Below are 17,270 nucleotides of genomic sequence, written 5' to 3' on the forward strand. Positions count from 1 at the left end.
CCTCTCCGGGCCTTGGTGTTCTCACCTGCCAATGGACTTCATCTTTAACAGGCTCTTGGCCTTACTGAGGCACCCTTTGTTTCTGCTTGTTCTCCGCGCCCAACTGAGCTTTGAGTCTGGAAGGACATAGATGCTTTGGATTGTAGCAGAAGCCGGGCAAGCGCGCCACTGCCTGGCGCAGCCCCTACAACGTGACAGAAGTCACAAACACCCGGAGATGTGGCTGGCTGACCGGCAGCTCCTGTGGTCACAGGCCTCTGGTTCTGCTGCTGCCGGGAAGGGCTTGTTCCGGTTCTGAGATGACGTCACGGTGGCTCACGAGCTGCTGTCTACATACAGTGTGTTTTGGTTCCGCATGAGCCCGCCTGGGTCATGGTCTGACCTCAACCTTGGCCAACAGCCCTAGCCCCGAGTTGCTCCGTGGGAGGCCAGGCCTCTCTGACTTCCACCAGGGGAGGGGAGACAGAGAAGGCTGCAGTACCGGATGGACAGGAAGGCCCGGGGTGGCTGTGGCTTTCTAAGACGGAGGACCGTCCTCAGACCATGTTGTCACCAGAGGCGATGGGTGTGGACAGGGCAACGCTGCCCCTGGGTGTGTGGCCCAGGGCAAGGGCCGGCGTCTGGAGCTGGAGCTGGTGCTCCGACGCGGGGAGGGAGGTGTCTGAGGACGGGAGGTCACGGTCACATTCCAGAGGTTTCACCGGGCCTCTGCGGTGAGGTCTGCACAGCCCCCTTATCTGACCTCCTCTTCATTCGCGGACACTCCTGCACGGCTCTCAGGTCCCAGGCGCTGTGCTGGTTGCAGGGCATGCGGAGACGATTGCCGTCCGAGAGCTCAGGGCCAAGGGCACAGCAGTCCCACACGTGCTGTGATGGGAATGGAGGCTGAGTACTTAGGACCCAGTCAAGGAGACGGGCAGTGTCTTGTAGGCATTGTAGGGGCGCTCCTAGAGGAAAGAGGCAACTCGTTCTCTCTGATGTGCCCTAAAGGCCTTAGAGTGTGTGCCAGTGCGTGGAGATGATGGGCTTGGTCCGAGGTGTATCTCTTCCGAGCCCCCCAGGTAGTGCAAGTTAGCACAGTCACCAGAGTTAGGAGGGAGATTCGTACAGGGAACGCTTGCACTCTGCTGGGTGCTGTGACAGGCCCTGGGGACACAGAGACTGTCGCCTGCCCCTCAAGGAGCCTGAAGGCACGAGAGAATCAGGCTGGCCATGCAGCATCACGCGCGCAAGGGAACAGGTGCGTGTCCGAGGCCAGGAGGAGGAGGCCTGGTCGCCAGGCTTTCAGGAGCCGACCTCTGTCCCAATGTTGAAGGCTGAAGGCAGCAGTGAGAGAGAGGGAGCGGTGGGAGGTGGCTCGGCTGGGGTGGTGGGTCCCCCACAGGGTGCTGGAAGTGGCAGCGCAGGGCAGAGACAGCACAGATCCCAGAGAACGCGGCTGCCCGGCGTCTCCTGCCTGAGGCCGGCGGGTGGGAGGGNTCCGTGGCCCTCGCCAGGGCTCCGCAAGTGGCCCCGCTGCCACAGGAGTCGCCCTTCCCGACCTTCTGGTTCTGCCTCTGACCGCACCCTCCCCCCGCACCCGCATCGTTCAGATGTCTGTTCTGTTCCTCCCTGGCCCACACCCTTGCCCAAATCTTCCCTGCCAGAGTGTGGCAGTCCCCAAATCCCGATTGATACCAGATTTATCCCCACATCTGTACGAGCTCGAGGGGTTGTGACACAATACTGCAGGCCGGGGCGGCGGGACGCTTACGCAACAGCCATTGATCTCTTGCAGCTCTGGAAGCTGGAAGTCCAAGGTCAAGGTGCCAGGAGGTTGGTTCCTGCGCTGTGTCCTCACAGGGGCCTTCTTCTTGGTGTGAGCACACGGGAAGGGAGAGACAGAGATTGCTCCATCTATCTCTGGGGTCTTTCCTTAAAAGGACGCTCATCCAATCAGGTCAGGGCTCCGCCTTGGCGCCTCTTGTTCATTCCAATTCCTGTGGAATCGGAAGGCCGTCTTCTAAGTGGCCCAGAGGTATCAGCAGGTGGTTCTCGTGCAGCGATGGGCTCCCTTGCTCCCCCCACGGTAGCCGTGACCTGATGCCTGGCAGGCAGCGGGGGAAGTGTGCTCGTCCATGTGCTTCGTGGTCACTGCCTCCTCTCATAGTCCGTGTTAGTTAGGTAACCGGTCTGTGCCGGGTGGTCTCCTCTCTAAACGGGAGAAAGTAATAGTACTTACTAGGGTTGAATGGTCAGCTAGGTGAAATCGTTCCTGTGTCCTGGCCAAGGTGGGCGGGCAGTCAGCGTCACCCACCCTGAGGGCTGTCATGGGCGGTGATGGCGTCCTTATGTAAGGCACTTTGAACTTCCTGGGTGCCCACACCTCCGCCAGCAGGCTGCCTCGCTCCTCTGAGCCCCGTCTCATTTCCACGTGCTTCCTGGGAAGTTGTCTACCCTCACAAGGACTTGAACTTGCCCCTGGTTGAGCTCACCTCTTCTCCCTCTGCCCCGTCCCCTGACGCCCACTTAGTGCGTGTCCCCTCCCCCCACCCGGTCACCCAGCCTGCAAATGCAGGTGTCCCCTGAGCCTCCTTCGCGGCCAGTGGTCTCTGCACCCTGCTGGGCCTGCCCTCCCTTCTCTGCATCCCTCTGGCCCCTCTTCGCGGCCCCTCCCCCCCACACCCCTGCACCGGCTTCTCTCCCGCAGAGCCCTCAGAAATCTCAGCACATGAGTGTCCTTGGCTGGCTGCGCGGCCCCTGGACTCTTGGTGTCCTAACCTGCTCAGTGACCTCCTCAGCCCTGCTGTTGGAGTTGACGTGTAGCTGATTTCTGGCACATAATGGGGGGAGGGGGCTCCGGAGATGTGCCCCAGTATCTTTGGCGCCACAGGGGGAAGTGCAGAGGTGGCCTTCCACGATCCATCGCTGGCCCTCCCGTCCCCCAGAGATTCCCATGTGCCGCGCAGGACGACCTCCAGGCGCCCTCGGCTACCATCCAGCACCCTCCCCCGCCGGCCACACAGCGAACTCCGGCTCCCGGGCGCCACCCCGCGTGCCCCATGGAGCCAGACGCCATCTCTCCCGCCCTTGACACCCTGCCACGCTGTCGCCACTCGCTGCGGTGTGACGGGGGCCGGGTCGTCTCCCTAGGAAGCCGAGCGCCTTGAGATGGAGGGGGTGTGGCCCATCCTTCCCCTCAGGGTAGAGACTGGCATTTCGTGCAGGGGACTGACCTTTGAGGGAGCAATGACTGGTCCCTTTTATCTGCACAAGGACACACTGGGAAGGGTGGGCGGGCGCGTATGCTGGGGTGAGGATCCGGTATCGGAAGCTGGTCTTGCACATGTTTGAGGGATCCTGGGTGGCCGCCTCAGCATCCCATATGCTGACCTGACTTATTGGGAGGGGAATGGGTGGGGTGTAGCCAGCAGCTGGGCCCCTAGGATCTGAGGAGGGGGGACTCGGAGGGGGTGTGGCCTCCTCTCCCTGCCCCATTTCTCAGGTCAGGAGACTGGGGTGCAAAGGGGGTTAGGTGCTAACATGCTGGAGGCCCAGGGTCTAGATCCGCCCAGGGTCACCCATTGTGGCTTGTCTGACCTCAACTCCAGACCCGCGGCTGATCAGGGAACTAGCAACACCCCAGGGGCGGCAGGTTCCGGTTTGTCTGCCGAGAGAGTAAGGGCAGCGTGTTGAGAAGGCCCTGACTCGGTGTCCTCACCGTAGACGTTGTATAAAGGGCAGACGCTGACCAGTGCCCCCCGCACTGTCCCCGGCTGGTAACAGCCACCGTCGCAGCCTCTAGTGTTGAGCCAGGGTTCGAAATGCTTTCTTTAAAACAGGCCGTGTGCGTTGAAATCCACTCTGTCCGGTGCTTGGATGCGGGAGGTGGGGAGGCAGCTCACCCAGAGAGCAGGGGGCGCCCCTGTAACTGGCTCTGTGGTCTTCGAGGGTTGGCTCCCGGCTCTCTGGAGTGTCTTCGAGGTACCTCAGCACAGAACAGTAACACCCCTGCAGGGGTGTGTGGCTGACGCAGCAGGAAAGGACAGGGAGTTAGCCCGGCCCTCAGAGTACCTCCCGAGTCTGCATCTACCTCGTGGGGAAGCGGGTTCTCCCCGGTGCGGATCTCTGGGAGAGGGTCTGGGGTACAGGAGGGTCCAGCGGCCTGGGGCTGGTGGTGGGCTTTTCACGGGCTGTGGGCGCTGCTGAGGGTTCTTACCGAAGGCTCAGTGCCCCGCTTCCACGGGGGGTGAGGGGGGCGCTTTCCCAGAGCCCCCCGCCTGCCCGCCAGAGTCTCTGACCCCTTCCTTGGTGTGAGTGGGGGACGCTCGGCATGGGGTTGGCAACCTTGGTCTCACGAGACGGGGAGGGTCGCCCTCATTTGTTGCCACGTGCTTCTTCCAGTTGACCTGACGTCCTTCGTGACCCACTTTGAATGGGACATGGCCAAGTATCCGGCAAAGCAGCCCCTGGCCAGCGTGGTGGACACTCTAGAGAAGGTAAGAGAAGGGCCTTCTCACGGGGACAGTTTCATGTCGGTGACCAGGGACATGTGAGCAGCTGGGGTGGATCTACGTTGGTGTTCGGTCCCTGGCGCTGCAAAGGGGAACTTTCTGGGAGGCCGGAGGCGGGAGGCCCGGCGGGGTTCTGGCTCCGCCGAGGGCCCCGGGGTGGGGTCCCCTTCCGGTCTGCCTCCCGCCAGCCCTGACCAGGCCCGGTGCCTTTCTGAGGTGTGGCCTTCTGTGGCCTGGGCAAGGACAGGGACTTTTGGGTTTCAAGGCGGGCACCTGCCCTTCCCTGTACCTCTGCTGGCCCTGTTACCTGGCAGGCGGCTGCCTCTCAGGGACATTCCCCTGACGTGCTCTTGTTCCACTGGTGACCAGACCCTGGTGCCCCTTCGGCGCATCCCCTCCGGCTCCTTTCTGTCTGAAAGGTGCTGATGGACTAGCCCGGCCCCAACCTGCCCTGCTAATAAGAACCTCAGCCCCCAGCACAGCCCAGGGTGCTCGCCTCACCCAAACCACCTGCTCCAGCGGAGAGTCCGGCCTGGCAGCCCGAACTCCCGGGAGGCGTCTATGGAAGGCGTCCCCGGGGCGCCCACGCTCCTGCCTTGAGGAGCCTGTGACAGTAGCGAGCCAGGTGGTGCCGTGTCCCCCATTCCACCGTCGGTGAGCGATGGCCTCTAGCTCTTACCTCATAAATAAGAGCACGGTGGGCACACGGCTCTGGGGGCCGTCGAGGGGGGGTCTCGCAGCCTTGGCGACTCCTGCCTGCCTCACTGAGGGTGGGCGCTGATTGTCTGCGACTGCCTGTCCCCCAGCGTCCACCATATACTGAGCCCCCAGTATGTCCTGTCTCGGCCTGGGGTGGCCGGGACGCAGAGTCTCAGGCCGGGAACAAAGCCTTCCTGTTGTCTCCTCGGAGCACAGCGCCACCCGGGTGTGTCTGGGCGGGCCAGGCGGAGGAGCCGGGCCCCTGGGACCCCGCCACCGGTGCCCAGCCTGTGTCTCTGGGAACTCGGGTGAGGCCAGAAGTTTCCGGAATGGGAGGGGTCCCTCGGCCACTGCTTACATCACTGACGTCCCCGCTCTCGAAGGCCCTCCGAGGCGGGGCTGCCCAGAGAGCACCTGTGCAGGCGTGGCTTCCCGGCGGTGTGGGCGCCGCTGTCACCCGCCCGGGAAGCACCCCTGCAGTTCGTGGGGCCCGCCGCGCCCTGCGCTGCGCTCACGAGGCCGGGCTGAGCCGGGCAGGACACTCAGGCCGTTCTCGGAGTCCCCTCGGGACGGTGCTCGCGGGCGTGGGGGTCCCAGGGACGCGGCGCGGTGACGAGGCCCCGGGAACACATCGGGGCCTCACCTGAGTGGGGGAGCAGAGCAGGTGTGGAGGACACAGGCCTCGGCTTCTCTCTGGCCCAGACGCCCGAAGAGGGACTTGGGAGGGGAGCAGGCGGTGCGAGGAGGGTGCCGGTTGTGGCAGCACTGCCCGCGGGCCCCGGACCTCCCGAGGCTCTTCCTCCCCGCCTCACCCCTGTGAGGTTGGATCCCCTTCCTCTGGTCTCAGAGGGGAAGCTGGCTGAGAGGTCAGGTGGCTTGCTGCCGGACCTGGGGTGCGCGTGCAGGTTCTGGGTGGGCCGTGTGTGTGTGTGTGTGTGTGTGTGAGTGAGACTCGGCTTCACAAGGGCCCCCGGGGCTGTCTCCACTGCAGGGGGCCGGCTCTTTGAGGCTGGCTGGGCAGAGGCTCTGAGAATTGGCTCCGTGGGGTGATCCTGCCCCAGGACCATGTGTGCGATGCCCGTAGCCCTGGTTCAGGTCTGTCCCTCCGACGGGGGCCTAAATGTGTCACCTGAAGATGCCCTGGTCAAAGGAGCTTCCCGTTCAGGGAGCCCCTCGGGGAGACGAAAGCCGCTGGTCCCACGGGCAGCGAGAAGCACTTACTGGGTATCTGTACCCAGTATCAGGTCTCCCGGCCGGGCGGGAGGCCTGGGCCACGCGGTCAGGGCCAGGCCTCCAGACCCGCCCAACAGCCGGGAACTGAGCCCACCTGCTTCCCTTAGAGGAAGAGGCCTAAGGGTGCGGAGGGCTCTGCCCCCTTCCGGCCCTGCCCACGGCATGTGGCAGCCTGTCGTGTCTGGGCGGAGGGACCCAGCCCAGTGCCCTGCCGGTCTCCGCAGGCTGGGTCATGCCGCAGTTTCAGAAAAGCCCTGAGGTGTCACCCGTGCAACACAGCAAAGCATGTGTTCCTCTTCTGCGCTCGTGTCCAGCCGAGGGTCGGGGCGGCTTCACGCTGACCCCCTCGGGGCGCTGCTGGCTGGTGTCTGCACCCCCTGGAGCAGCCCCGGGTTCTGCGGGGCAGTCCCCCAGGGCTTGGGCCCAGCATGGCTGCCTTGACCTTAAGCGGTGGGCAGTGCCAGCCAGCCACACACCCGGGAGCCCGCTGGGCACATCTGGTTGTGCCGATGCCGTGTCCCGAGCCCTGCCCGCCCGGGGGGTTGCAGAGAAGGGGGAGACCTGGCCCCCTGGAGCCGCTCGGTCAGGTGCAGGTGGGCCTCACCTTGCGGGCCGGCCTGCTCTGCGGTCTCTGTGAGCCCACCTGTCATTCCGTGGCCCTGAGCTCAGAGAGGTTCCGAACCGACCCCGGTGCACCCACAGGCAGACACAGAGGGGACTGGCCTCTGGTTTGGGCCTGATGGTCCCAAGCCCTGGCTCCTCTCACCGTCCATGGTTTCCAAACTCCCTTCTGCAGCATTTCCTTGGCTTGTGGTGAAGCCAGAAAAGGAAGGAAGATGTAGGATTTTTGTGTTCGCTTTTTTTCCCTTTAAAAAATATATGTATCATTTAATTAATTTATTTGTTTTTATTCAGAGAGCATGGGGGACAGGGTGGCGAGGGGCAGAAGGAGAGGGAGAGAGAGAATCTTAAGTAGGCTTCATGCTCAGCTTGGAGCCCGACTTGGGGCTCAATCCCATGACCCTGGAATCATGATCTGAGCTGAAATCAAGAGTCAGAGGCTCAACCAACNATTTATTTATTTTAAGTAAGTCTGCATTGAATACGGGGCTCGAACTCATGACCTCATGCCCCAACGACTGAGCCAGCTGGGCGCCACCCCCTCGCCCCCCGTGTTCTCTTTTTATTTCCCATGCTTCTGTCATCATTTCAAAGGAAAACATTTTTTAAAAATTATAAAAAATTTATAAATCTTACCTTAAAAATCAAACACATCCAGATGTAAAGATAAAGACATTAAAGGCTTCCCATGACACCACCCCTCCATTTCCTCTCCCATTAAAAATTTTAAGTTTATTTATTTATTTTGAGAGCAAGAGAGCACGAGTGAGTGGGGGAGGGTCAGAGAGAGAGAGAGGGGGAGAGAGAGAGAGAGAGAGAGAGAGAGAGAGAGAGAGAGAACCCCAAGCAGGCTCTGAGCTGTCCACGCAGAGTCCGACGCAGGGGCTTGAACTCACGAAACCGGAAGATCATGACCTGAGCTGGAATCAAGAGTGGGACACTTAACTGACTGAGCCAGCCGGGTGCCCCTCTCCCTCTGAAACCCCCTAAAGGTGACCAGAGTTGAACATTTGACAGTGGATCCTTCCATCTATATACAGAATGTTTATATTTCAACTCAAAATTGTTCGTGCCCTCTAGATCGTCTCCATTTTCTCGAGCAATGACTCCGTGGGTCTTCTGGGTCATGGCGAGTGCTGACGTGTCCCATTTGTTGGCGTGGTGCCCACATGGGCAGTTGCACGCCACCAGGGGGGTGTCACAGAACGTGGGGCTGAGAAGAGAATCCGGAGGTCTTTGGGGGTTCACCCTGCACCCCACCGCGTGCCTGTGTGTAGGAATCTACCACCATCATTTTGATGGCCGCTCACTTCTCCATAATGTGGAGGTGCCATGTTTTATTGAACCAACTCTGTAGTCATGCACCCCACTGAGCCTTGGAGGGCCGGGGCGGGTAGGTGGCTGTGGGCATCTTAACAGCTGCTGTGTTCTGAGGGCTTCCGGGGAGGTGCGCCTTGGCGGCCATTTGCCTTGCAGTGTTTGGACCCCGTGGGGAGGTCGTTGTCACTCTGGCCGGGCACGTGGAGCATCTGAGGCCAGGCAGCCAGAGAGCAGGAGAGCAAGGCTCATTCTGTTTCCCCCTTTCCACGGCCCCTCTGCCCACCTGCTGCAGGATGGGGTCCGGGACTCCCCCCCGAAACTCGAGATCAGGGAATCGCGTTAGTGCCCGACGGGTGACCGCATCCAGGCTGAGTGGAACCTTCTTGCCTACACAGAATGGAAGGGGCTGCCAGGCCCAGCTGAGCTGGGGACCTGGTGCCGGTCGGGGCTGAGCCATCACGGTGGGTCCCCATAGAAGCCTGGATGGGGGTCCCCCAGGCTGGCCTGGCGGTACACGAAGGGCTTGAAATTCCTGACACGGATTCCTAAGTGCGCCACGAAGAGTTTATGGCCATTTTGAAAAGTTTGACCGACTCTTGAAACTCTTTTGCTTTTCTAAATAGCAACTGGCACAAATCGAGACTGACCTGAAGTCCCGAACAGCCGCCTACAACACCCTGAAGACAAACCTGGAGAACCTGGAGAAGAAATCCATGTGAGCGTCTGCGCTGCCGGAGCCGGGCCAGGGCGGGAGCCGGGCTGGACGGGAACCGGGCAGGGGTGGGAGCCGGGCCCGGGCAGGGCAGGAGTGTGCCGATCAGATCACCCGGTGAGCCAGGGTCTGTGTCCTCGTCTGAGACAGAGAGCAGACAAGCCAGGCAGGCAGACACAGCGCGCGCCAGCCTCTCCTGGAACCGTGTGCTGGGAGAGGAGAGGGGAGGGGAGGAGGGCCCTGGTGCACATCACCGGGAGGAGAGGCCCGAGCAGGGGCGCTTGTGCCCAGAGAGGAGTACGATGCTGGCCCTCCCCTGCCTCCCCTCCCTCTCCCACCCTCCCCAGGCTACTGAGAATACCTAGGCTGTGCCCAAGGCCTTTGTTTACAGGGGGCCTTCCCCGCCGAGGCAGTGGGGGACCGGATTGTCAGAGCCTGGCCCTTTGTGAGGCCCCCCAAGGGCAGTGGGCTGTGCAGCCCAGAGCAGAGAAACCCCAGGGACTCCGGGGCCTTCTCCACTCAACTGAAGGAGCACCCTGTGAGAGAGGGGAAGCAGGGTGGTTGGCCCAGCGGGCACTAGTCACCAGTCACCAAGATGGCGGGAGGTGTCTGGAGAAAAGCATAAACCCAGTGATGTGACGGCAGCAATGACTTTGTAAGGTGGTGAGCGCCCTGTTATTGGAGGCATGTAAGAAGAAGCCAGATGAGCTCCTGCCAGGGAGTGTGGAAGTTGCTCCTGAATAGGGCTGAGTTGGCTTGAGGACCCTCCCAGTCTCCCCAGATTCGGGATCGGATCCTGCTGGCAGTTCTCTGAAGGCACTCCAGAGAAGGGACGTGCCCAGGGGCGGTCACGGCCGGCTGTCGTCTCCTACGGCCGTGCCGCCGGGTAGCTCAGCCTCTCGTTCCCTCTTCGGATGGCCACTGGGCCAGCCGCCCTCTTGTGAACGAAGCAAATAGCACCTTAGTGGACAGTGGAAAACAGAAGAGAGAGAGATGCACGTTGACTAGAAATGGTCGCTGTTGGTGGCCTGACTTTGTTTCAGAGCTAAATGGGCCTCACCTGTGTTTTGCCTCCTCCTTGGCTCTACGGAGGGGTGAGGGTGGGTGCAGGGCAGGGTGCCCATGGCAGAGAGCCCTAAATGGAGACGTTGGCATAGATCAGTCACGGCACTGACCATCCGCCGGCTCATTGCATCGCCGCACTGTGGGCTCCTGAGGATTGTTTGGGGGGAGCAAACCTCGGGTCCGGTCCCTTCAGTCGACAGGTGAAGAAGTCGTCCACTGAGTCACAGCAGCGTTGGTCTGTTGAGAGTATTTGCTGAGTGAAGGCGAGGCAAGGGGAGGGTAAAGCTGTTCTCTACCTCCTCGTCTGTTATTCCTTTCTTTTTTTTTTTTTTAATGTTTATTTATTTTGAGAGAGATAATCCAAGTGGGGGAGGGGCAGAGGGGGAAAGGATCCCAAGCGGCCTCCACACTATCAGCACAGAGCCCAGTGCAGGGCTCGAACTCACCAACTGTGAGATCAAGAGATCAAGAGTCTGATGCTCAACCAACTGAGCCCCCCAGGCGCTCCCTTTATCTTCTTTTGATAAACGTTTAGTAAGCACCTACTATATTCTCAGGCTGTATGCCAGGCCCTGAAGATGCAAAGCAGAATAAAATGTAATTTCTGCACTTGGAGGGCTTGCAATTATTCACTCGACAAACATTTATAGAAAATCTGCTTTGTGTGGGGAGTACAGGCAGAAACCAGACAGGTGGGACGCAGCAGTGGGATGGTGACGTGAAAGTGCCATGGCGGAGGTACGGGCCCTGTGCCCTTGGAGGGAGTCCTCAGGGACTTACAGTGAATGCACAGGCGGGAGGGGAGAGGCATTTTACCTACAGCTTTGGCCTTGGCTGAGTGCTTGAGAGCCATACCCTAGGGAGGCGTCGTGTGCTGGAATCCTGGCCTGGGTGCTGAGGGTGTAGACAGACTCCGGACCTCTACCTTGGCTCGCTTGCTGATACAATAGCCTAGAACCATGTGCTAAAAATACCACGACCTCAATTTCGACCAGGTCCCACTGGGCACGATGAAAGCTATTTCAGGTGAAGATCCCCTGGCAGCTGGGCCTGTGAGGCGTGAAAAGTGACACGGAGCTCTCTCTGGGCCTGTCTCTGCTCAGGACAGCCCGACACTGGAGTAACTCAAGCTGCCTGCCCCCCGCGGTCCCCTCCCAGCAGCCTGTGCCTTGCACCGGGCCAGCGCGGGTGACCGCGGGTGACGGAGGTGTTGAATTCAGCCACCCCTCGGCGATGGGGCCTCTGGCCCTTCCGTCCCAGCAGCTCTGGCCACCCAGAACTGGGGGGAGGGGACAGGGACACACTCAGCCCAGGGCCCTGGCACTCCCGGGGAGCATCTGAGCCCTTCCTGTTTCCTGCCTGCCCTCCGGTCCCCGGGGCCTCGTGGTGTGCGTGTGTGCAGGGGGGTGGGGGAGAGGGTCCGTGCGTCCCTGAGGCCCCGGCCCACGCCTCCTCCCTCCGCCTTGCTCCTGATCACCACCCCTCCCCCACTTTGTCCCACATGGATTTAGGGGAAACCTCTTCACCCGGACGCTGAGCGATATTGTGAGCAAAGAAGACTTTGTGTTGGACTCCGAGTATCTCATCACGCTTCTGGTCATTGTCCCCAAGTAAGTGGCCTGGGGAGGTGGGTGTGTCGGCGTGTGCTGGTGATCATGGAAGGAAACTGGCCCGCCCGATGGAGAGGAAGGAGAGCCGTCCACGGCCCGGCCCCCGGCGGCACTAACTGGGAGTCGCGTGGGCACGCGTGGGCGTGCACGGGAGCAGGGGCACACGGTGACAGAAGCGCCTGCTGGGTGCCAGCCCTGTGCCTTAGACAGGAGCCCACTTCCCTCACAGCAAACCTGGGGCTGCTGGTATTCCCTTGTCCTGAGGCCAGAGAGGTCAGCCGGCTTGCCCAAGGCCACACAGGGCCAGGACTAGAAAGTTCCAACACACATCACATGGGTCCTCTGCGGGGTCCCAGGCCCTCATGGGGAGGCTGGGTCCGGGCTGGGTCCGGGCAGGGGATTCTCAGTGCCCATGGCAGGGCTTTGGGGTGCAGGGGGCACTCTAGCCCAAGTCTGCTCACTCCAGCCCTTCGGGAAGAGGGGTGTACATTGCCCTAAATACGTGGAACACCCCGAAGTTTTGAGCAGAAATCACTGAATGATCGTGTATCCTCGCAGACCAAGCTACACACAATGGCAAAAAACCTACGAATCCCTCTCGGACATGGTGGTCCCGCGGTCGACTAAGTAAGTGAGACCCCAGCCTGGCGCCTGGCCACCAAGCCCAGAGGGACGTATAGGGCCGGCCATGGCAGGTGGCTGAGCCCTCACGGCCAGGGGTCAGGAAATCATAAGGGACGTTCGGTTCCCGGCCCTCGGCCGCTGGCTGGGCCCCTGTACATGGGCTGATGGGGACAGAGTGTCACCTCTGCGGTGACCCGTCTCCCCGAGGGGTGAGGACAGGGCTCTCCTGGCCCAGCTGATGAGTCCCGTGAACAAACGCTTCTCTCCACCAGACTGATCGCTGAGGACAACGAGGGCGGTCTCTTCACCGTGACCCTGTTTCGAAAAGTGATCGATGATTTCAAAACCAAAGCCAAAGAGAACAAGTAAGGGCTGGCCGTGGCAGCTTCCTCCGGGTTTGGGCCATCTCCACTGCAGGAGCCATTGCTCCAACTGGAAGCTTCTTGGCGAAGGCCTCTCGTTTGCTTGTTTTAAGGTTCACTGTCCGTGAATTTTACTATGATGAGAAAGAAATAAAGAGGGAAAGGGAAGAGCTGAGCCGGCTGCTGTCTGATAAGAAGCAACAGTATGTGAGTAGACCACGGCAGGGCGAGCGGCTCCGGTCAAGGTCAAGGGCGGCTCCTCCCTGGGGGCACATGGTGTGTCTGGGGGAAAAGAGAGGGGCCCCCAGGTGGCATGTGAGCTGGGAGCTTTCCTCTGAGCTCCTGAGTCCTGGTGCTGCCCTTCCAGGAAGGGACTCCCAGCTCCGCTCTGCAGCTGAGAAACTGAGGCTCTGGGAAGTCAGTGAGCACCCCGCCCCCAGGAAGAGGACCCCACCTGACCCTTCTCCGCCCCAAGGTCGGGCAGGGCAGGTGGGGTTCCCTGAGTGGAAAGTAGGTGGCTCTGTCCCCTCCGTCACCTTGCTGTTCTCAGCAGCGCAGCGCCCCAGGCGTGATGTGACGCCCTCTGTCACCAGCACCTGTATTTATGTCCCCTATGCTTTTAGCAAAGAGTGGGTGTTTATTGCAGAGACTTCTGACAAGAGCCACTCAGAAACCTCCCGTGTGCAAGGGCAGCAGAGCTCAGGAGGGAGAAAACCAGGCTTTCAGTCTGGAAGTGTGAACGGTGTGGCCTTGGGAAAGTCACTCTATTGCTCCATAAGATGGGCGCATTCCACATGTGGCATCCTCCCGCCCGCAGGGCTGGCCTGAGCCAGGCGACTCCCTGCCTCTGTGGAATGTCTCTGGGTCCCTTCTCGCCCATCCCCCTCAGGGCGGGTTCTCTGAGAAGCTTCCAAATCAACCTCCAGAGTAGAGAGGAGGGGAAGAATGAGTAGGCCTTTTGGAGGAAACCTGGTGTGTAAACATAAGGCTGTAACTATGTGCTTGGGTGAAGAGCAAGATGTACCTCCCGTGTGGCCAAGTGTTTGCCCCAAGCCTTCTCTGATGTCAGGCCGCGGGAATCCGCACGTCCGGCTTGACCTCTCAGGGTCTGTGGCCTTTTCACAGGGACTCCGGACAAGTCACCCCTCAGAAGTGAGCCGCAGCTCGGGGGTTCCCACACTGGGGTTCTCTAAGCCCCGCCGGCCTGGCCCATCCCCTTTGGGGAGGAGCTGAGAGCTGGTCATAGAATTGTGCCCATGTGCGCAGTTTCAGCCCCTTGTATGTGTGCGGATGCGTGTGCGCACGCTGATTGAACACACGCTTTTCAGATCCCAAATCTGCCAGGCTTTGGGTCCAGGCCCCTTCCCCCGAGACAAAGGGCTGAGGTGGCCCCGGGCCCCGAGGTCTCAGACCCGACGCGCCCAGGCGGGAAGGGTGGTCACCAATGGGCTGGAAAACCAAAGGGTTTTCCTCCTTGACCTCAGCTCGCCCCAAACCCTCATCAGCCGGGGCGCTCGGCGGTCTCTGTAGCTGAGCAGCCCTGCTGGCCCCAGCCCTGGCCCCGCGGCCCCTACCTGGGGCTCTGGGTGGAGGCTGGACTGTGGCAGCTGTCACAAGGGCCCAGGCGGGAGGCCCGGCCCGCAGCACGGGTGGTCAGGTCGCGCCTTTGGCACCCCGCTCCGCGCTGGCACAGACCCGAGGATGGAGGTGACACCCAGGAGCTCGACACCTGCCGCCTGGGTCTCCGGTTACCAGCCGGCGTTTTCTTACCCGCTGGAGGGTTCCGCGCCCCGGTGCTGCGGTGGGAACTCTTCCAGGGTCTCTCTGTGCAGGGGGAGGGGAGATGCGGAGGAGACACACTAGCTCGGAAACACTGGGCTCCCTGCGTGGCAGCGGCAGGGGTCAGCCGGGGGCGGCCCCGCCCTGGCTACGTAAGACCCTTCCCCCCTTAGCTCGTTGGGCGGAGGGTATGACCAGCACCCTCAGCCATTTTGATTACTCGTCAACCAGAGGGGACAGGCTGGGGCCTGGGGTTTCAGCCCTTTGAGAGCACAGGGTGGGGTTTTCCTGTGCTTTCTAGCTGTCTGCAGAGAAGATAAAGGGGGATGTGTCCTAACAGCACACCTGGCTAACTGTCTGCATGGTTAAGTGCACCCCGATCGCCACTGTTCCCACTGTGGCTGCACCCGGGGGAGACACACCCCTCAGGCAGAGCCGTTTCCGCTCACGCCGCCCGGAGCTGTCCCTGTCCTGTCCGCCCCTGGAAGGGAGGTCCTGACCGAGGCCAGGCAGAGGGAGGGATGTGGGCCCCGACGCCGCTGCCAGCGACTGGCTCTGTCCCTGGAATATGGGACCTGAAGACTTTGACAGCCCGGTCCCATCTCCAGTCCGACCAGCATGCAATCCCAGAGGGCGGCCCGGCAGCCCGGCGCTGGCGTCCCTGCGCCCCTCAGGCGATGCGAATGATTTGTTTGTTGTGATGCGTGCTTGCTGAAAGATTAATAAATCATTTCTGTGCCTTTAGCAAACTTCCTGTGTTGCTCTTAAAAAGGGATCATCCACCTTCCCGGACCACAAGGTTAAGGTAACCCCGCTAGGGAACCCCGATAGGCCCGCTGCGGGGCAGACGGACAGAGAGAGAGAGAGTGAGGGCGAGGGAGAGGTAAGCAGCACCCAGGAGCCCTGGGCTTCCCCCGCTCGCATGCCCTCGCCAGTGCAGGCACCCTCTGAGAAAACAGAGCCTCGCGTCTTCTGGTTTCGAGTGTGGCTTTCGAGGGCTTAAATCAAGGAGCCCGGAATCAAACGGCTTCCTCCTCCTCCTCGGGACGGCCTCCTTCGAGCTGCCCCCCGGCCCCGGCAGTGGATGGTGCTTGCTGGCCAGGGTGCCCCCGCCCTGTCTGGAGGTGGCTGGAGCTGGTGACGGGGACAGGCCCTGCTGGTGGTCGGGCAGCTCGGCTCTCCTCCCCGGCTGTCCTGGCTGGACCCCCCCCTCTTGACCTTGGGCACTTGGAGGGGGTCAGTGGGAGCTCAGAGCCTTTGCTCTAGGACTCCAGGCTCCCCCGGAGGAGTGGCCACCGCAGCACCAGTGGCTGCTGTTGTGGCCGCGTGAGGTGGGCTCCCCGGAGAGCCCCCCCCCCAGCAGTGGCACGTGGATGACGCCAGGACCCGGGACAGCGCCTCCCTGGGCGGTGGGCTCCTTGGCGGCCCCGCGTCCGAGGGAAGCCTGGGAGCTGCCAGCTGACGGCCCTGAGGTCAGGGGCTGCCCAGCCCCCCGCAGCCCGGTCCACGGTGGCCCCACGCATGTGCCAGGTGGCAGGCCCGCTGCGCTTCCCCGGCCCCGGGAGCCCCGGAGGTCCCCGTCCTGGGCCTCGCCTGGGTCTTGCCCCCCGACTCGCTGCTTCTGCTGGCCGCCGGGCGTTTCTTCTCAGCTCAGGGCTTGCTTCCTAAAACGCGTGTCCTCCTGGGCCCGGCGTCGGGCGGAGCGGCCGGCAGCCGTCACCTGCGCCCCTGTCTCCGCAGGGCCCGCTGCTGCGCTGGCTCAAGGTGAACTTCAGCGAAGCCTTCATTGCCTGGATCCACATCAAGGCTCTGCGGGTGTTTGTGGAGTCCGTGCTCAGGTGCGTGGAGGAGACGCCTGGCCCCGGGGGGCGGGGGCAGCCAGCTCCGGGGGCCCCTTCCAGCCCCCCTGGTCTCTTCTGGGACATGGCTAGGCCCTCCCGCCCTCTCCCCAGCTCCTCCTGCACCTGCTAAGGATTTCCCGGTCACGTGAGCCTTCCCTCTGCCCCGCGGGCCTGGCGACCCCTGGAGGGAGCATAGCACAGTCTCAGTCCTTGACCTCCGAGGCCCAAGGCGGCACAAAAACGAAAACCTGACCCAAACCGAACTAATCACAAGAATTTTGCCTTCTTTGTTTCTTAACAAAAGTGAAAAAAAAGTCACTGTGGAAAGTTCGGGAAGTACAGGTAAGCACAAACAGGGAATAAAAATCACCTGTCATTTTAACGCCCGGAGAAAACACTGCTGGCTGGCGTGCAGGTGTGAACTCCTTGAGGAGCTTTTTTTTCCTTTGTGTTTTGCCTTTTTTTCATTCTAGTTTACAGATCTACCTATTTTTTGACTGCATTTTTGTCAAAATGGAATAGAGTATTTTTTGAGACCTGCTTTTCCACCGCCTTTTGAATATGTCAAGTGTCATGAGCTATGAGGGGTGGGGATCTTGGTAGCATCACACACAGCTGGCTGTACCCTTTTTTTCTGGAAGCTTCCATCCCTGCTTCTTGGCCGGCTCTGGCCCTCCAACCCTCTGAAGTGCTCTCCCCTGCCCCTTCCCTGCCTGCAAGGCAGGTGGTCCCCAGATCCCTTCCCAGCCATCCACCTGGAGGCCTGTCCCCTACGTCCCCTTTCCTGTCTGTGCCTCCTACCTCTTCCTGTCTGCCTCTCACCTAACCCTGGCCTTTCCTGGACGTCTGGCTCATCTTCCCCGCCCCTGGCCCCCCCCCCCCCCCCCCCCCCCCCCCCCCCCCCCCCCCCG

The 17,270-nt window shown here is 61.4% G+C and overlaps 1 protein-coding gene across 4 annotated transcripts in view; it reads left to right on the forward strand.

The window, feature by feature from the left end:
* The window catches only part of ATP6V1C2 (ATPase H+ transporting V1 subunit C2), a 51,819-nt gene that overhangs the window by 30,957 nt on the left and 3,592 nt on the right, over nt 1-17,270 (forward strand). For 2 of the 4 annotated variants that reach the window (XM_077751071.1, XM_077751072.1), the window contains 8 exons: nt 4,384-4,478; nt 8,990-9,081; nt 11,655-11,753; nt 12,312-12,380; nt 12,650-12,742; nt 12,853-12,946; nt 15,264-15,401; nt 16,259-16,356. In XM_077751071.1, the coding sequence (XP_077607197.1) occupies nt 4,384-4,478; nt 8,990-9,081; nt 11,655-11,753; nt 12,312-12,380; nt 12,650-12,742; nt 12,853-12,946; nt 15,264-15,401; nt 16,259-16,356 (778 nt within the window). The remainder of the gene's footprint in view (nt 1-4,383; nt 4,479-8,989; nt 9,082-11,654; nt 11,754-12,311; nt 12,381-12,649; nt 12,743-12,852; nt 12,947-15,263; nt 15,402-16,258; nt 16,357-17,270) is intronic. The other 2 variants (XM_077751069.1, XM_077751070.1) reach the window with 1 other exon arrangement.

Source organism: Crocuta crocuta, unplaced genomic scaffold, assembly GCF_008692635.1.
Source record: "Crocuta crocuta isolate KB4526 unplaced genomic scaffold, BGI_CrCroc_1.0 scaffold129, whole genome shotgun sequence".
Taxonomy (NCBI): Eukaryota; Metazoa; Chordata; class Mammalia; order Carnivora; family Hyaenidae; genus Crocuta; species Crocuta crocuta.